General features: G+C 42.5%; 3 protein-coding genes across 5 annotated transcripts; 2 read left to right on the top strand and 1 right to left on the bottom strand.

The window, feature by feature from the left end:
- The first annotated feature begins 1,192 nt into the window (after positions 1 to 1,192).
- Positions 1,193 to 6,797, top strand: LOC121185909 (procathepsin L-like). Of its 2 annotated transcripts, XM_041044425.1 has the most exons (12): positions 1,193 to 1,381; positions 1,506 to 1,627; positions 2,733 to 2,853; positions 3,619 to 3,678; positions 4,002 to 4,124; positions 4,312 to 4,365; positions 5,019 to 5,144; positions 5,273 to 5,356; positions 5,457 to 5,675; positions 5,821 to 5,989; positions 6,268 to 6,376; positions 6,478 to 6,797. In XM_041044425.1, exons 3-12 carry the CDS (start codon positions 2,734 to 2,736, stop codon positions 6,587 to 6,589), a joined length of 1,176 nt encoding a protein of 391 aa, XP_040900359.1. In that variant the 5' UTR covers positions 1,193 to 1,381; positions 1,506 to 1,627; position 2,733; the 3' UTR covers positions 6,590 to 6,797. The 2 variants fall into 2 exon arrangements, with proteins under 2 accessions (XP_040900359.1, XP_040900360.1); XM_041044426.1 differs by lacking the exon at positions 5,019 to 5,144.
- On the bottom strand, positions 6,778 to 10,367 carry sri (sorcin). Of its 2 annotated transcripts, none has more exons than XM_041044428.1 (8): positions 10,074 to 10,367; positions 9,593 to 9,631; positions 9,358 to 9,427; positions 8,438 to 8,481; positions 8,014 to 8,161; positions 7,775 to 7,888; positions 7,237 to 7,295; positions 6,778 to 7,157 (listed from the first exon to the last, which is right to left on the bottom strand). In XM_041044428.1, the coding sequence occupies exons 1-8, from the start codon at positions 10,119 to 10,121 to the stop codon at positions 7,131 to 7,133; spliced, it is 549 nt and encodes a 182-aa protein (XP_040900362.1). In that variant the 5' UTR covers positions 10,122 to 10,367; the 3' UTR covers positions 6,778 to 7,130. The 2 variants fall into 2 exon arrangements, with proteins under 2 accessions (XP_040900362.1, XP_040900361.1); XM_041044427.1 differs by having other exon boundaries at positions 9,593 to 9,634; positions 10,074 to 10,365.
- Positions 10,368 to 15,301: 4,934 nt separating this feature from the next.
- Positions 15,302 to 19,768, top strand: snrnp48 (small nuclear ribonucleoprotein 48 (U11/U12)). The gene is made up of 9 exons (XM_041044608.1): positions 15,302 to 15,522; positions 15,993 to 16,106; positions 16,242 to 16,302; positions 16,872 to 16,952; positions 17,629 to 17,811; positions 18,062 to 18,183; positions 18,348 to 18,442; positions 18,579 to 18,704; positions 18,908 to 19,768. The coding sequence occupies exons 1-9, from the start codon at positions 15,385 to 15,387 to the stop codon at positions 18,990 to 18,992; spliced, it is 1,005 nt and encodes a 334-aa protein (XP_040900542.1). The 5' UTR covers positions 15,302 to 15,384; the 3' UTR covers positions 18,993 to 19,768.
- Positions 19,769 to 19,789: the final 21 nt, after the last annotated feature.

Below are 19,789 nucleotides of genomic sequence, written 5' to 3'. Positions count from 1 at the left end.
CAGTTTTGAAGATAACACAGCTGTAAATGTCGTAATGAGACATTCTGACTGTTACAGAAGAATTAAAAGGAATCAAATACTTTAAAGAAATACAGCAAAAGGATAAGACCATCATCATGTGTTCATGAACATATAAAAACCTACACATCTACCGCTGAAGCCAAAAAAAGGTGTAAACCGTTTCAACCGTTTTCAGTTCAGAGATAAGTTCACAGTCAGTTAGACTGTGTGTTTGTAACAGCTATTATTTTAGGTCAAGTCTGATTTACCTAAGGCCATTTTTAACCTATTTTAACCATGAACGGAGTCGTTTCCTCACACACCTCATGTCATGGTCTGTCACACTGTAACAGGTTGGGTTTACAACTGTTACGCTGCCGGGCTTCTAACACCATAATGACACAATCCAAAAATACGTAGCCAAAATAAAGATGAATTTTTCAGGTTTTCATTCGGTGTAAACAACGCAGACACCCCCTAAACCTCAAGACAACAACAACAACAACTCTAACTCACAAACAGCTGTGATGCAGAAGCAGCTGCAGCGTGTTGAAACAGCTGGAAGGATTTTTCAGGCTTTTCCCTCAGAACTGCAGAAGCTCACGGGCTGAGATTTCTGCAAATGGAGCATCACATAAAAAGAGCATGACCCAACTCCAGGTCAGGGCTCAGTTTCATGGTTATCAAGGTTTGATCAGGTTTACATTACATTCTTTAACCCTTGATACTTGATTCTTAAGCATAAAGAATAATCTAGTCTTCAGTATTTACAGTGAAATGTTGAATAGTTAACAGTTGCCTTTGGACTCTGACTTTAGATGTGACCTTCTCTCTGTATTTTTTCTCATTTTGACGTCCCCTCTCTGAAAGTTACAGAATCATTTCTTAAAGTAGAATGATGAGTCCCTTTATAAATGAATGAGTTAGCAAACATAATGCTCGGGTTCTCTACCCTTTCTTCAACGGGAGCTCCATTACTAACTGAATTTAAACATAATGTGTGTAATGTGCACAATGTGTGACTTACACGCTGTTTTAACAATATCTAAGTATCTTAAAGGAAATGTTATTCTCTTATTCTCCTTAAAAAATGTTTTGCTCGGTGCGTCTGCTCTTGTTGTTTTAGTTGCCGCCTCCTGAGAAACTGCGCCGAAGCACAAATTCACATCACATCACTTCCTCCAGAGTTTATGCAGGCGTTCAACCCAAAGTCCCTCCTTCCTGACTGACCTGACACTGAGCTTCATCTCACGCCTGATAGAAAAATAGTTGTAACTTCCTGTAACAGCACATGTATAAAGTACGATAAAGGTGTTTGGACAGATGCTAACACAATGAAGAACTTTTGATGGATGAGTGACTGTCTCAGCAGTGAGATGGGGTAAGTTTCACTTTCCATTTTCGGACTGAATACTTGGCAGTGATTTTAGACAAGTCAAGATAAACCGGTTCATTCATTTGGATCTGCTTTATGTAAACTGCTCCACTCCCTTCTGTTGTCTCAGAGTTGATATACTGCAGGTAACTGAGCAGCATCAGCGTCTCCAAGACCAAATCTAACCGAGAAGAGAAGAAAGCATCAGTCAAAGAACTTCATCCACATCCCGCCAAAAGTTTGGACCAGAAGGTAAAATCATTTTTGAAAGAATTAGTGATGAACTGTTTCCTATGAACTGCTGAAAATGGTTCGTGAAGCTAACTGGTCGCAGAAATCTTGATTTTTTTTTTTTTTTTAATTCCCAGAGAGACAGAAAAATAATCGGTCGTGGTCACAGTGTGTTTTAGTTAATTAATTATTTTTCATCAAGGAGAGATCATTATAAGACTTGTTTTTTTTTTTTAATCAGCGCGATAAACAGAACCGTCTGTCACATGTGACTTTAATCAACTCACATTCAGGAGTTAACTTGCTCAAAGTTAAAGAAAAGTGTTTTTTCTCCTGTTTCTGTCTGATTGTGTTACAATCCAAAAGACGTTTGTGGAACCAAGATTTAAAGAAAAGGATGTTATTTTAAGATGGAGCGAGTGTAACAAGACATATTATGTTCAATGGAAATTTGCATTAAATCCAATATGAAATAATGTAGTGAACCTACTATACAAGAGATCAAGTTAATAAATAAGATCAAACTGTTGACTGTGTATTTTAAAGCAGGGACAGATAAATATAAGACATGTATTATATTTTTTCAGCGGTGTGATAAGCAGCGCTGTCACGTGATTTTAACCAGTTTCTTTCCTTAAATCAACTCAAATCTTAACAATTACTAACTTTCTGGGACACACACACTACAACATCAACTTAAAATAGAGACACACCCAGTCACCTAAAGATGTCCTTTTAATTTAATAGCTTTATTATATATCATTATTTATCATTATTTTCACTATATAACATTTAACATTTACCCTTCACCGTTTTTACATAATAATTTTACTTGTGTAAAATTCTGTTCCCTGCTAACAGAATCTGAGACAGGCATGTGGATTCCTGACAAGATCAACCAGGGATAGTCAGGGATAGAGGCATATAAGATGTGACACCTGCTGGCTTTTCCTGTGCACAATCGTTACAAAAGGGTTGGATGTGTAATGCTGAAATGCTGAATAGATTTTACTGTATTAGTACAACTGGACCCATTAGATCAGTCTGTAGTAACAGGATAATATGGCAGTGTCCTGTTCCAGACTTCACTGTGTATGAGTTATTATGTGTGCTGCTGCTGTTTCAGAATGCTGCTGCGTGTCTGCGTGATGCTCTTGGTGGCCTCGGATCTGGGCTTTTGTTTGGATGAAGCTCTGCTAGACACCCAGTGGAAAGAGTGGAAGATCACCTATGGCAAAGAGTACAATGTATGTTTACACACCCAGCATGTGGGTGATGCAGAGAGACCACAGTTATTGGGCCTTTTGCTCGACCAAGAACCAGCACAGATGAAATTAGTAACATTAAGCTGACAGTTCAGTTCAGTGCTTCGAATGGGTCGTTCAGGCTGTTACAGGTCTGTGATCAGATTCTTCGTCTGATTCCTGTCCTTCTGTCTGAGCGTGTTTGACAGCACCAGGTATGGCAGCAACACCTGGACTTCAGTCTTTCTCAGGGACAGAGAAGGAGACAGGCAGAGAAAGAACAGTTGCAGTGATATGGAGTGATTAGGAAAGTGTTCCACTCAACCTTGTATGTCTACACTCTCCTAAGCTAAAAGTGTGCACCTCAGTTATGTTCCATTAATAATAATTCCCTTTTTTGACCAGAAGTGTTGAAATGTGCAGTTTTTAGATTTTAAAAAATGTTCTTATTTCTGCAGGTGAGAATTGACAAAGGAAAAATCCATAACATACTGCACTTCCATGGAAGGTAGATTATTAGAGTCATGCTGATGGTCATTACATAGTTCATTAACAGTCCTTAATAGCCCACTAACTGATTAATCTTAAAGCTGTTACAGTGTAAAAACAGGGACCTGGTCTCTTACATTAATGTGATCACTGTAGTTACTGAGGGTGTTTCTGTGCTGGTGAATGTGTTTTGCAGTAGTTCTTATGGGTCATGTAACTGTTAGGAAGCAGGAACAGCATTGAACAGTAGGTTAATTTGATGTGTTTGATCTTAAACAGAAGAGACATGCGACAAGAGCAGCGAGGAGCTACAGGAGCAGCCTGCAGCAGCCCACAGAGGTACCTGTGTCTTCATTTTAAAAGCCGGCTCAATGATGACTTTTACACAGACATTTATTAGCAAACATTAATCAATACAGAGCAGGAATACAGGTAAACTGTTAATTTCAAACTTGGTTTAGTTTATTCATTTCTCCTCTGGGCTCTGAGCAAAGGCACACTCTGTGTCCTCACTCTGTGTTTGTAGTGATGCTGCAGTGTTTAACAAGAGGCTTGGAGGATGAGAATTAAACGTCATTCATGTTATGTTATATTTAAGTGCATTAGTTGTGCGTTGTCTGCCTTTCATGCTAACAGAATAGCATGTTGTGGGAATATTTTAGGATGAAGAGGAGTACCGGAAGGGCATCTGGAAGAAGAACATGCACATTATTGAAGTCCACAACCAGGAGGCAGAACAGGGCAAACACTCCTACAGACTGGGGATGAACTACCTGGGAGACCTGGTGAGTCTGGACACCTGAGGAATAATGTGCAGTTAAACACACTGAATCTTTTCTTCCTCTGTTATACTGAAGCAGAAAAACAATCCCAGCAAAGTACTTCACATTCAGCCTGACAAGAAGAGAAGACCAAACAATTGTTTGTTTGTTTATTTATTTTATCTGACTCATGATGTGTCTCCTCATCCAGACCTTGAAGGAAATGTCTGAGAAGATGACCTGCTTCCAGGTGCCAACGAATCATGTATGACCTTCACCTTTTTTACATCTTTGTGTGGTAACTTGGACAAGGAATAACAAGAGTATGTGTCACTGTTATTTGTTGTATCTGGGCGGACTCAGATTACACCAAAGGTTTGCTAAAGGGGAGAAGTTTCTCTGTCCTCAGCTTTAATTGTGACCGACAGAGAAACTTGACACCAGCAGTTTAAAGATCTTGTGTTGAACAGTTCAAGTTTTGAAATGAAAATTAAATTCATCTACTACTGACCAGGCAAATGCTTCTGTGTATGTCTTTAAATGTGACAGGAGAGGATTTTTACAGATGATCAGATGAACATCAGATGAACATTTTGAACATTTTTTACACACCAAATAGTAAATCCAGTGGTGTCAGAGTTTCAATCAGCAGGTGACTAAAGCAGCTGATGGATGAGGCAACACCTTGGTGCACAACTCAGCTGCAAAGAAAACCTAACTGAACCCTGACTGATCTGATCTGACCTGAACGTTACTTAAATGCAGTAGATGTGAAGGTGTTTCCACGATGAGCTCACAAACAGCCAGTTTTACAGTTATGGACTGAAAAAGAGTCATAACTTTTTTGAGGATATTAAGTTTTATTTCACAAATTGTTTAGTAACTTTTTTTTAATTCAGCCAAATTTATTTGTTGCAGGCAAAATTCAGTTATTTCAAAGATCGAACCAATTGTAGTATGACAAATGGCTACAAACAGGTGATGATGCTGGACTTTCCACAGACCACAGACCTAACCCTAACCACGAAGGACCACAGAAACCAGGTGAGTCTGAGGGCTGGGAACTGCCCATCTTTCTTGTGTGGGGTGTATAATGCTTAAATCTCCAAAAACCTCACATGTGATCTAACATGACTCTAACTCTTTGTCTCGCTTGTCTCTGAACTGTGAAGGTTTATAACGCGACTTGCTCGTTGAAGGCGCCCAAGTCTCTTGACTACCGTAAGAAACGCTGGGTGACTCGAGTCAAGGACCAGGTCAGAAAGATAATCTAATACCTGTCCGAGGCCTCACATGTACAATACTCCTCCATATCACTGTAAATCTAAGTAAATCAATGAGCTCCACACCTTGCAGGGATCATGTGGCTCCTGTTGGGCATTCAGTGCTGTGGGGGCCCTCGAGGGGCAGTTGGCCAAGACGAAGGGCATGCTGCTGGACCTCAGTCCTCAGAACCTGGTGGACTGTGACCAAGAAAGCAGCGGCTGCGGTGGAGGACGCATGACCAGTGCCTTTAAGTATGTGCAAACAAACGGGGGCATCAACTCAGAGGAGGATTACCCAACTGTGGCAAAGGTACTGTGCTCACCAGCTCTTACTGCTGTTTCATCTTGTGTATATAGTGCCCTCTCCTGGTGTCCTTTGAGTTAACACATCACCCCTGAATTTCAAATGGATTCACCCACGCTAACATGTCAGGCGTCTCCTGTTGTCTCTGCAGGAGCAGCCCTGCCGCTACAACAAGAACTCAGCCATTCCAGTCCAGTGCAAAGGCTTTAAGGAGATTCCAGAGGGGGACGAATGTGCACTGGCTGAAGCTCTGCACGACGTGGGTCCTCTGTCCGTGGCCATGGACACCTCCTCCAAAACGTTCATGCTATACAAGAGCGGTCAGTCCCCAGCTCTGAGCTCTGTCCACTGTCATTATTTCATGTCACAACTAGTGTAGTGGAATTTTTAAATAAGGTTTTTTTGATTAAAAAAAAAATTAAAGTTGAGTACATTGAGTGTTTGAAGGAGCTTAACAGAGAAAAAGTATGTCACTGTTGCAGTTTATTGATAAACTGTGGAAGTAGCTCTTCTATAGTTGAGCAGCTGAAAAGAAAACGCTCAACTCTTAAATCCTGTTGGGGCCTTGGGGTCACTCACACTTCCTTTCATGTTTCAGGTGTTTACTACAACCCAGAATGTGACCATGACAGCATCAATCACGGCATGCTCTTAGTGGGCTACGGAGAGACAGCACACGAGGAGAAATACTGGATTGTCAAGAACAGGTAGGACACATCACCTGGATGAATGATGTCAGGTTGTTACCACAGCAGCCAAAGTGTGGTTCAGCCTGTGGTCTGATGATGATCAACACCTTCTCTCACAGCTTTGGGACAAAGTGGGGTGAGAAGGGCTACATCCGGGTTGCCCGTAACCGTGGTAACCACTGTGGAATTGCCAGCGATGCCAGCTACCCAGTCATGGGAAAGGACGAATGAAGGGCACAGAGGAAAATGACCTGAAGGGATAATTTCTACAACACTGCAAACGCACAGGTCTCAGACACACTCAAACTCTTTTAGATAAATGAGCCTGGTTCTGTTCAGGCTCTTAAAACTGACTTAAAAACAAAACTTGAAATTAAAACCATTGTCTAAGACATAATAAAACAAAGGGGAGCCAAATGTCACTGTGTGAGGTGGCCATGTTTATTCATTTCATACATGTTCACACACACATATGTTGGGCTAACATGGTTACTCTTGAGGTAAAAGGCTATAAATGTTAAGAGTGATAATAAAAGTACACAGGCCCTCTAGTGGTTACTGCTGTAGGTACAGCCTGAGGTTGCTATATTCCTATTAGTTACAATATGCATCACTTGTTTATGGTTCATAGTAAAATGGAATGTGACAGTGACATTATAATCCTGTTAAACAGAAAAAAACATGGAGTGTAAAAATACATATAGAAATCACATGCTAATATGAGGATACTTTAAAAAGTCATGTATGTCCCTTCTGTTCAGTCTTGTCCTCCTCATATGCTCATAGTGACCTGGATGAACTAAAGACAGAAGTAAATGCAGTTATTAATGAGAGCAGATCTCTGAAGCAACATCAAAGATTTAGAGAATGAAACTTACATCATCATAGTGAAATGAGGCGTTGCCAGCGTGGCTCGTGTCTCTCCTTCGGAACTGGTCTGAAAAACACACAAAAATAACCAGTTTGATTAATGTTTTCAACTCTTTGATCACCACTGACTCTGCAGCACAGATGTTTAGCCCTGCGGTGACAGCGTGGATCTGCTCGTGGGATGTATGTAGCTGTCAGTCATTGGCAGTTTCTGCCACATGCTCATGAAAACACCCACAATCCTGAGTGGACATCCAAACGCCATGTTTGGCCACATCTTCTTTTCAACTTGAAAACAGTGATTATTTGTTTTTAGAGGACGATGCAGAGGTAGAAGAAAGGTCCTCTGTCAAAAACATGGAGCTGCAGGTGACCAATCAGTAACAGGCAAACTGCAGCTGACTTAGCCTGTTAGTTCAGTGCTTTTCCAGCTGTTATCGTGGAAACAGTGGAACTGAATGCATGCCACTCAGCTGCACTTAGCAAATGTAATTGTGTTAAATGCCAACCGTTGGTCAGAGTCCGTGCATTCCTCGGCCCACTCACCAGTCAGGGCGCGGAGTCTCACGCAGCAGCTCACGAACTCATCGAAGGGGATCCTGCCGTTTACGCTGTAGCGCTTCATGATGCAGTTCATGGCCTGAGGGCTCAGATTGTAACCTGAAACACAAACGCATCGTCAGCCTCTCATCATCTCACACTTTTACATTTGTGATTTGTCAGATTTGAGAGATTTAGGAGAAAGTGCAAGTAAATGTTTAAAACTTGTGTTAGTTTGCCTGTACCCATGGTGGCAATGGCCTGCTGCAGCTCATGGCCCTCCACCGTTCCACTGCGGTCCCGGTCGAAGGACGCAAAGGTATTCTTCCATGCATTCAGAGCCTGCCACAGCTCCTTGAACTCATTGAAGCCCATAGAGCAGGACATGTCCCTCTGAGACAGCTGTCAGTCACGGATCCAACACAGACTTATAAGGGAAAACTATAAGATAAGACACTCTGTAGCTACAGTATGCGCCCATGTGGACACATACTTTTGTGCGCTTTATGTGTGTGTGTGTCTGATATTTTATACAAAGGTGAGGTTTCAGCTTGCTACAGCTTGTGTTTGTTCATTTCCTGTTTCAACATGACGATGTTCCTGTGCATACAACAAGGATTTCTCGGTTTGGTGTGGAAGAAACTTGACGCCCTGATGGGTGAAGGATACATCCAGCATGTTGATCATCAGTTTGCAGGTGTCCAGGCTGAAGGCTGTAAAAGGAAAACAGAGACTGTGAGCACAGGCTACGACCACATCCACACTCACATGGACACATCCTGTAGATTACACCTGTAGCAGACAGACAGGTGGAGAATCACAGTACAGAACCACTGCATGTTAGCTAGACCGGCTACCTGGAAACCAACAAGTATAAACAAGTTTTCAAACTGTCTCTAGCTTGTAGCGTTACATCAGCCCCTCCCACGATTTATCTGGAAAATGTCAGAAGATTTAGAATCAAAAAACGGAGTTGGACAGTTGTGAAAATTAGTTAGAAAAGCTTAATTAATATCCAGGTTGATTAGTTTACCACTAAACACAACAGCTGATCACAGATCTGAACTAAATCTGTGACTTGTGAGCTGTTTACTGTTTAGTGATTGTAACACTGATATAAACGGCCTACTGCCCAGATGTATTGGCCTTGAGAGCCTCCATCAAATCACTGTATCACAATTGTCTGACAGAAACCACCACGAATGCTCACATTTCCTGTCAATATCAACCGCCAGCAACAAAAAAAAACCTTTCAAACACTGCTGCCTGGCAGAAGTAGTGTCTGTTAGCAGTATCTCGAAAACAGCTGAGCGATAGTACAGATCTGGCTGCAGATTTAAGACCAGAATCAAGCGTTAACACGTTTCTACTCCTTCCCCTGACATTTGCAGGTTACATGCAGGAGACCTGATCCAGCAGCCGAACCCTGGCAAAGACCTTAATGTTTAGAAAGGTGGCTTCATGCACCACCTGATGATTTTAATGCACGGTGGGCCACAGTCTACAGCAGCATTAGGTGAGGATGTGTCTCAGACTTACAGTGCACGTGAATATTTCAATAAAAAAAAAAAACAGTCTGGGGTTCTTACGCTGGTATGAGCCAGAGATGCCGGACTGTGTGAGGCAGCGCTGCAGCTCGTCTGCTGAGATCTGTCCATCCTGTCAGAGTTCAGAAATAACAAAAGACAAAAACCCAGTGTGAGTGCACAGTCAGCCTCCAGTCCTGACTGGTACTGCTGTTCAAATTCAGCACGTCCTGCTGTATAATCAGGCTCAACAATTCAGAGGTGAATTGTGTCTTTCATGCTTGTGAGGGTGGGTTACCTGTCCTGCCACAGCTGAAAAATATCCATACAGAGGATCCTGCTGCAGAGAGAGAGAGACAGAAGAGTCGGGACAGGAAAGAGACTCTTAACAATCTGAGTGAAAAGCTGAATCTTTGGAAAATGTACATGAACATCAGAATATCTTAGAATTTGATCTGTCCTGTTATCCCAGAATGCTTATCTGTCTCAGCCTTTAAGTGGCACCGTAAATGTTCAGTGGGTCTGAGGTTAAGTGTGGATCAGAGTCCACGGAAGTCAGGGCTCCTCTGATAATGATGAATGTTATCTACAAACCTGTAAACACACAACACACCCGCAGCCTTGTGCATTTAAAAAAAATGGGACTAAAAACTCCAGTTACAGTCATTTCAACCAACTTCCGCCCTGTGTTTGGACCGGACGTCCCGTCCCCCGGACAGTGGTCGGTGCACTTCTTCGCCTTTTAGCCGACACTTCGTCACGGTTTAACGGTTTCTTACCGCTCCTGGGACTCCCCCGGGGCCCGCGCCGTATCCCGGATAAGCCATTTTTCAGCAGCTCGATTCTCCCAGTTCAAACTCAGAGGGTGTGTGTGTGTGTGTGTGTGTGTGTGTCCGTCAGATGTACACACAAACCACGAAAAATGAGATTATAACGTTACGTTATTTAACCCGAAGCACCGAGGCAGGTTGAAACGTTTATATCCTCGGTATAAACTGTCCCGACAGACAGAGACAGAGACAGATGGGACACGGGCAGTAAAATACGGAACTTCCAAGACGATTCTTAAATATCCTCAGTGGCGACCACGTGACCTCTGGTCGGCCAATAGGATCAAAGCTATGCTACAAAATAAAAGCTTTTCGTGAAGCAATTAAAACCGTTTAAACTTTGATATGCAGACGCTACGTACTCTGAGTTTCCAGTTTATTAGGCACAGCAGATACAAGTAATGCAGTCTAATGCAACAGTACTGCAATAAACCCAACCTTCCTGTCAGTTATTAATGTTCCGCTTTTCTTGAAGCTGTTTCAGAGACGTGTTAATTCCACTTTATGATCATTTTGAGGTGCAGTAGTGCTGCAGACGTGCGCGGGATCACACGGAGAGGTGTGGATAGGGTGTACAAAATAAAAGAAACACTTGTTAGTGTAATACTCATATGGATCATTTCCGACAGAAATGTTGAGTTAGACTGCTTTAATTTTAGCTGAAAGTACGTGATGAAGTGGCAACTGAGTGTAGACACTCTTAAATAACTGGGCAGGCTTTGAACAACAACATGTCTTCCAATTAAGAAAGCAACAGTGTCAAAAATCAAGACAAAAATAAAAGCAAACATGGTTCGCTGTGATGGATCACCCAGTTCAAAATAGCTTCAAGCCTCATGAAGTAGATTTTCCTGTCCTTTAGCTCATTAAATGAGAGCCAGTGGCAATCTTAGAAGTGACACATTTATAAATCTAAAACTCTCCAATTTGCTCTGAAAAATGCAGAGGTGATATTATTTATATGCAGGAAATATTCTAATACTCAAACACAGGTATGATCCTTTAATAGACCACATTACATCAGAAGCTGAGACGAGCTGCCCAATCAGCTTGTTCTCTGATGCACATTCTCGCTCCTGCTGTGTCCACCTCCAGTCCAGAGAAAACCCATCTGACGCCTCATCTTTGACTTCAGAGGCAGAGCTAAAAGGAAGAGGAAGGGAGGCACTCACTCCATTTCACCACCCTGATCACACACACTCGTGCAGGGCACTGAGGATCGAGCTCGGCCTGGGATGTACAGACTGAATCCTGACTGCTGGGTTTGGTCGCCCAGACCTCCTTTGTGTCGCCTTCCTCAACATTCAGGGAGCCACCAAGAGGAAGAGGAGGAGGAGGAAGAAGAGGCAGGAGAGCATCCTGCTGTTTGCTGTTACACTACAGGTAGGTTCTAGATAAGATAAACTTTTATTGAGTTAGATGTTAAAATAATATATATTGTATGTTTTTTCTTTTTTTTTTGTGTCACGTTTGAAATGTCTTTTTCACCTCATGCTGCTCAATGTGCCTTAAATTGCCCCCTGGGGACAAATAAAGTTCTCTGAATCTGAATCTGAATAATATGTTGCAGCAGGAAAAGCAGCAGAACTTGCTAAATCCTGATACCCAGCAAATAAATAATGAACCTTGACTTGATTTAACTGTGACAGTTTTGGATGTTTGGAAGTGCCCGTGGGTGACTGGCTGTGACTGATTGTGTGTATTATTTGTGTTTTTCCCCCACTATACTCAGGTTTCGCTTCCAAAAGAGATCAGAATAGAGATCTTAGCCTCAATGAGACTACCTGATTAAATAAAAGTCTCAGCCTGCTGCCACTACACATTAGAGCATTCAGTGATAGCTTTAAATCCATCCCTGAATGCTTGTTTTTTTTGGCACTCCCTGCCATGTGTGCATGCGTGCATGTGTGCCAGAAAATGCAGATGACCGATGAGCACATTCCCCGTCCAAACCTAGCAGGCCTAAGCAGCAGGTACAGGAAACAGAAGGATCAGACATATGATTCAGCCATGACGTGCAAATCTGAGCCAACCCCCTGCATTACCCAGATTGTTGATGTGTGTTTATATGTTTATTTGAATGGAAAACTATTATGCTTCTTTAAATTCAGAGTAAAACTAACTGAAATAAAAGCATGTTGATCACAGTGAGTACAGGTTGACATAACACTACCTGGCAATGATAAAACCAACAACCCTAAGCTATGGGGAGTTACACTTCATATAAGGATTTTTAACAAAAAAGGTATTCATAGTTTTTACAGCCTTTAGATTTATAGAAAAAGAAATCAAGCCAAAGCACCGTTTGATCTCCTTTATTAAACCAGTAGCTTTGGCTTTTTTCTGTATATTAATATGAAATTGAGGAAATGAAATAAAAAGATTAGTAACATACAGCTAAGTGTTAAATTTGTCTTACATGATCAAAATTTATGAATAAACTTTGTTAATTTTGTTAGTTTGATTCCGATTGTGAGAGCCAGGCCTGTTTCCATACCAAATTATATAACTCTGCTTCTCACCTGTATCTGTAGGTAAAGTCATCAGTCAGACTGCTGATGCTCAGTGGTCCATCTCTGAACCCCCCGTCCACTCAGGAATCCCCAGCAGCTCTGGCCCAGCTGGACAAGGACCTGGTGCTCCTCCTCCTTCAGAGCAGCCGGTGACAGTGATTGAGGGTGATCACAGAGACTTATCCTGGCATGTCACCGGTGGTCACTGCTGGGAGGGTCCAGGGATGGAGACCCAAGGATGTGTGTGTGTTTATGGGCAGAAGGAACCAGAAGGTTTGGGTCCCTGCTGGCCTGGATCACCATATGTTTACTATGGATGTGAGTTTTGCACCAACATTTACTGTCACTCATTTTTGTACTTTGTGAAAGTTTTCTGTTTTTTTCCCTCCTGTTTTTATAAAATGTTTGATTTGAACTTTTAAAAATAGGGTTGTTTGGGGGACGACATAATTTGCATGGCTCATTCAGGCAATTAAAACTAAATGAACTACTACAATCCACTCACAGACCAGCAAGTTACAGTAGAAGTAACACGACAATATTCTTGTGTTCACTTCATGCAGTGAGGAGGAATCTGGTGGTTGGAGTGGAGGTGGTGGAGGAGGTTGCTGTTGAAGAAATAATGTAAGTACTGTATGAATTATTATGTCAAGCTCAAACTTTTTTTTTGTATGACAGTTACAGTGTGATACACAGTCACACGTGGCAGAAAAAGATGGTCGCTGTCTTTTCTCTTCTCAGAACAGAGGACATATATACAGCTGATCTGCTGGATCCTGAGCCGCTGCAAGACAACTATCTGTACCCCACATGAACCCTGTGTGACTTTAAGCTTGTCCAGTTTCACTGTAAACAAAAATATTATTCACACAATTGACACGTTTGTATTTTATATAATTACCCTATTCTGACTGTTGTGTGACTGTGTGTCTTTGATATGCTGTTTTTTGTAAATAAAAGCCACTGTCACATATGGTGAATAAGATTTACAAAAGAAAACAAAACCATTTAGAAAGTTGTTTGTTCTGCTGGCTGTTTTCACTTAAAAAAAATGGAAATATAGTTAATATAACATAATTTAACAGAATAGAATAGAATAGAATATACCTGTTGAAGGTGTACCACGCCTTTCATCAAATGTCAGCTGAGATTGGTCCCCAGCAACCTTCAAGGATAAGCACCGCTAATGTGTACACATATGAACCAGTCTCTGTCCGAACAGTTATGGACGGTGCATGAGGGCCACAGAAGTCCAACAACAAGGCGCTACTCGGGTTCGGATCAAGGGGAGGGGGGGCTGTAGGTTTCAGCAGTGAGGATCACTTCCGCATTCAAAAGGCTGCAGTTCCTCGGCTGCCGCTTCTCCATTGCCCCCCATGTTAAAAACATTTACAGCCTGGTACATTTTTTGTTTTTGGTCTCTATTGATAGTTTCCACCTCCGTGAACACTGTGGGGGTGAATTTTTTTGTACCACAACCGTTTTAGTGTTATTTAGGCTTAAAATTCTTACATAAATTAGGGCATGGTTACGTTGAGTGACAGCCCATAGACAGGCACTGGCAGTTAGCTCTTTGCTAAAGCATCGGCTGGGCTAGGCGGCTACATCCAGAGGCCTCCAGCGGTTGACTGGGGCTGCAGTGTCCGTGGTTGTTTGCCAATGTTCGGAGAGGTTTTTGTGACAGTATGGCTTATTGTAGTGTAGACTGTACTAACCAACCGTCGAAGGAGTCTGTGTTGCAGTTTTTTCGGTGAGTAAATTTCTCATTATTTTACCTGGATGTTTGCGCTAATTAGCATGTATTAGCATATTTTGCTGCTGGCTTATGACTTCATTGCCGATTTCTGGTCGCTGCTGATACAGATAGAGGACCGGAGCAGCTAATGTTAGGAACGCTGTTGCGGTGTGTTCCGTGCTCTCAGAATCCGTGTATTGCGGGAATACTAGGCTACAATTTTGTTTCGTCTCATTTTTCTGTTTAAAAAGTCCGACATTGTATGGACAGAGCATATCCGTCAGTAAGCGACTGCTGTTGTTTGAGTGTTGCTGTAACTGTAAGTGGATAGTGGATGGAGGCAGCGGTGAAAGCCGGTAAATATTAAATATTGCTCCGAGCTAAGATGGCGGGTTCTCGGCCGGCTGAACAGTGGAGTAACCGCCTCTCCGCCAAATATGGAAAGTACACTCTCACTAAAATCCAAGATGGCGCAGTTCAAATGCCCATGGTTTGGTCACAAAACCGACTCCCCGAAACCACTGGGTGACGTCACGGGTGCTACGTACATGTCTTATACCAGGGGTGTCAAACCTGTCCACAAAGGGCCGGTGTGGCTGCAGGTTTTTGTTCCAACCAATGAAGAGCACACAGTTTGACCAATCAACTGTCTGAAGACTGAGATCAGTTGATTAAATGAGTCAAGTCTGGTGTGCTGCTGCTTGGTTGGAACAAAAACCTGCAGCCACACCGGCCCTTTGTGGACAGGTTTGACACCCCTGTCTTATACAGTCTATGGTTCGGATCAGGTAACTCCTCTCAATCATCCCCTTCCAGGTTTCTATCATGGCTGCCCACTAGAGCGATCGCACAACTCAAAGGACTCCAGCTACCAGCATGCAATGCTGCAGTTCTCCCGCCAACGCCCCTGTAAACGTCATCATCTCGCGCAGGCAGCGGTGAGATCGGTGGAAACAAAACGCGGATGATTGCGGGGAAAAAATCTTCGTTGATTTGGATTTAAAACCCTAAAATGTCGGACTCATTGAAAACAGAGAGTCTTCAGGATCGGCTGGACCGTCTGCAGGAGCTGACAGAGTTTACCGAAAACTGCAGGAAACAGCTGAACGATATATTTGAAACGCTGGGATGGTCGCTGGACTACAAGCAGGTAACAGTCTGCTAACGTTAGTTTAACTCTTAGTCTTAGGTAGAAAAAATCTAAAAATCTTTTAAAAAATGATCTTATCGCGTTATTATATGTCTTTATCGTAAAGGAAACCGTTGATTTTTCAGTTGGTGCCGAGCTAACCGGCACACCGAGCTGTAACGTTAGAGGTTTTTTAGCTGTTAAATCGGTTAACGCTGTTTCTCGGTGCTAACGTCACTGTTAACGGTTAACATGAGTCGGGAAACTGGAAATGTCTGTCGACATGAATTCACTTCCCTGCGCAGGTCACTACAACACATTCGTTCACACCTCATATTCAATATCAGGTCAAACATATTTGTGTGTGTGCATGAGGACACGTGGAGAGTGTGTATGTGCTGTTTGAAGGTAAATTTAAAAAATGTTCACCTCGTTAAATGTGTGTAATTCACAGCTATTGTTCAACTGGTGTTTGTGCTGGTTTTTATCAGGAAGAAATGGAGCAGTGTCCCTACGACCCCGACCACAGAGTCCCAGTCAGGAGCATGGAGAAACACAAGGCCTCCTGCCGCCTCAGAAAGATGGGCTACTCAGAGGAGGAGCAGGTAGCGCAGTGAGAATGATAACCAAACAATGACAAGACAACAGACAGCGAAAGCTTCTCTTCATCCTGGGATGGACCGCTGGAAACACCATGAATTATTCTCTATAAGTCTCTTGAATTATACTCTGTTTTGCAGGCGCAGATGTACAACCCTTCTGTGTGTTATGAGAACAGCAGCGTCCGAAGCTTCACAATGGGTGAGTCATTATTGATGACTGTTACTACAGATCAGCTGCCACGTCTTCTTATGACTCCCATTGTAGCTTATCAAGGTAGCAGGCTCAATTCCTTTTGAGATTTGAGGAAAATGTCTCGAAGACAGTAAAGTTACTATTGATGATGTTTTAATTCACAAAGATGTGTGAACAAAGTTTATGCTTTTCCCTTCAAAACAATGTAAAAAATGCCTCTGCTTTGAAAATATTGAGTCTCAGTATAGGAGCTTTCAAAGCTCCAAACTTCAGCGAATTACTCGTTACTGTGTCTAAAGGACAGGAAAGAAAAATATTCATGACCTGTAAGATATTATTAAACAGTTTAACTATTTAAAAAAGTACAACCACTGAACCCACCTTTCTCTTCCTCACATATTCTAGTGACTAGTTCAGTTTTTTATCATATGCATAAAATTTGTAATTGGGGACAAAACAAGTGGGAAATCCAAAGAAAATGTAAAAATCTTGATGTTGAATGTGTGATCATGAGAGTTTTTACCAGAGCTACTGTGTCTTTATAAATTGGTGATCATGTCATTTCCTTTGTGCAGACAAATCCACCCAGCACCAGGTGATCCTACAGGCAAGATCTGCTGCACCGCTGATGAGGATGGAAGGAGTGTTCTGGCAAGGTATCCACTCATTTTATAAAGGTTTACTACAGAACTGTTTCCTCTGTTAGGCTGATGTGAACCACCCTGATCAGAGATGCAGCAGCTTCTCTTTAGAAGCAAAGACCCACAGTTAGATTTCACCATTCAAGAACATTTAATCTTAAATTTCAGATGCAGTGAGCGACCAGTAGGTGTCACTGGAGGGTTATCTTGTGCTAAACTTATAAACTCATCACTCAGTTGTTTGGTTGAAGCCTTCTCAGCCCACATCCACCACCTCCATTACACCCCAAATTTAATCCCATTAGATGAGAAGATTCTGTTACTGTTCAGGTACTTTTTATCCAAGTTTGTCGTCTTTATTTAAACTTTTCTGCTGATGTGTTGTAATGCGTCTGTTGTGTGTTCTGTTTGCAGCGACAGGGGTGAGTATTAGGGAGACCATGGGCTCTAGAAAGGTCTGCTGCTCTGGTTCAGGCTTGCCTGATTACGTGCAGTATCCTTTAATGTCATATCCTTTGTAACCACAGGGCTGGGGGATTCTCTCACACACACACACTTTTCCCTTTACGTGTTGGGGAAAGTTGTCTATACATTCAGACATGTCAGACCATTGTTAACATGTGTGTGTGTGTGTGTTTTCAGCTCCCTCAGTCAGTCCTCAGTATGTAAAGCCTCTCTGGTTCTCCATCAGGTCAGTACTCCGGCGAGCCCGTCGACGTGCCTCAGAACCATAAGCGAGCTGTGTGTGATCTCACTGTGGCCGACCGATTGGCTCTGTACGATCACGTGGCCGGCGTCCTCAGCCATCAAAAGGAAGCTGCCTCCTCCAACAACGAAGATCTTTATGTAGATTTGGTGTCCAAACTTCAGAAGGGTAAGACTTGGTGACGACCTCCTGAAGCCTGATTTCTACTATGAACATAGTTTGGGGCATGCTGGCCGTGCTTCTCCACCATCGTATGTTTTGTTTGGTTTTTTTGTGAGGGCCACAACAGTAATAAGTTAGTTACTTTGTACTTTTAATCATCAAATAAATTCAGTGATCGATCAAACCTTCCAAACCTCAGAAGGATTAGATGTAAGGTCCTCTGGTAAAATGAGTGTGCATGTTTGTTTGTGTACAGACGATGAACAGAACGAACCGAAGACTCATCTGGAGCTGATGGCAGAGATGAGGGACTACAAGAGGCGGCGCCAGTCCTATCGAGCCAAGAACGTTCACATCACCAAGAAGTCCTACACTGAGGTACGAGTGAGCCGCAAGGCAGCGTTCGGCTGGCTCTCTACCCATAATCACTTCTGTTTGTCGCCATCGCTCCACAGATCTCTCGTTGGAGGAGTCTTATGTTTGCAGGGATCTGTGTGCCTATTTAAGTAAAGTTTATGAAACAAACTGTGGTCACCCTGTAGGTCATCAGAGAAGTTATCAACGTCCACTCAGAGGAGCTCGCCAGACAGTGGAGGGAAGAGCAGGAGTCGACACGCTCTGAGCACTCCTCCCACAGGTACGAGAAAACACTCTGACCCCTGACCTCCTGAGGATCCGTTTCCTGTGATGTTGTTGTTGATTGTGGAAGTGAAACGTTTTATAAAGGGAATGAAACCTGAATTTCCTAACGGCTGATATTTTTTGTCTGTCAGGCGTCGGTTGGATGAAAGGAGATCAGCGTCCTCAGAGTCTCATCACTCCCACAGCAGAAGCCATCGCAGCCGGGAACGAAGCCAAGACAGAGAAAGCAAGAAGAAGAAGAGGAAGAAGAGGGAGAGGTGAGAGACGTGAGACAGGACAAGCATAGCGTCTTTGTTCTTCAGCTGGTTGTCTATGACAAGTTACCACCACAGATGTCCATACCCCGTTTAGAAGCAGTCACATTGGAACAATCATTGATCAACTGAATTTTTCACAGAGGAAAAATGTCATGTAGATGTTGAGATAATAATTTTTTTTGGGGGGGGGGGGGTCGTCACAGGGACTCTGGTTCCCCAAGTGACCACAACCATGACCGAAAGAAGAAGAAAAGGAAGAAGAAGGAGGAGAGGGAGAAGGAGAAGTGATAGTCTTGGATCAGCAACGGCAGAAGTCTGATCATATGAGGTCATGGGTCGCCGTGGCCTCTACAGGTCTAAATATGTTTGATATTATAGTATTTTAAGTTTTTAAACTGGGAACAAAGTCTGGAACCAGCAACATGAACATTTTGAGCTACTTGTGCTTCAGACACCATGATGAGCAGTACCACGCTTTACAGTGTCATTACATGTCTGCCAGTCCCGAACAGACTCCGCCTGCCTCTGTCTGATTGGCCGAGACTGATTTCCAACCACACACCACTTGGAATGTTGGACAGGAGTGTCATAGCTGGCACACGTTTACCACGGGGTCGAAGGTCACTGAGTTTCAGGCCTAATTTTACTTTGTGTCTGAAAGTGTCACACAGGATTTCTGCAGTCTTTAGGAAACACTAGAAAATCTTTTAATTTGAAATCTGGGTCGCAAATGTTTAGATTTTTACACAAAGTTGTTTACTTTAAAAACCACGATTCTGTAGAACAACACACACACACACACATGCAGAAGAGCTGGTTTTTCAGTTTGTGTCAATCCAAAGTAAAAGCTGTAACACTGGAATCGGCCATGACACCCAACCTGATTCATTTTGATTAAATGTCATTAGTTTCACACGTTGTAGTGCTTTTCATTTTCACCTCAAATGATTCTGTTTATGTTGTGAATGTGATGTAATTAACACTAAAGCTTAAACATTTTTTAGATCTTTTAGGCAAACAAGAAAAGTTCTGTAAAGTTGAAATGTTTCCAAACATTTGCTCTTCTGATATAAAGAAAGTTATTT

Source organism: Toxotes jaculatrix, chromosome 8 (assembly GCF_017976425.1).
Source record: "Toxotes jaculatrix isolate fToxJac2 chromosome 8, fToxJac2.pri, whole genome shotgun sequence".
In the NCBI taxonomy this organism is placed as follows: Eukaryota; Metazoa; Chordata; class Actinopteri; family Toxotidae; genus Toxotes; species Toxotes jaculatrix.
Note: the sequence above shows the minus strand (reverse complement) of the source record. Positions and strands in the feature narration are given on the sequence as shown.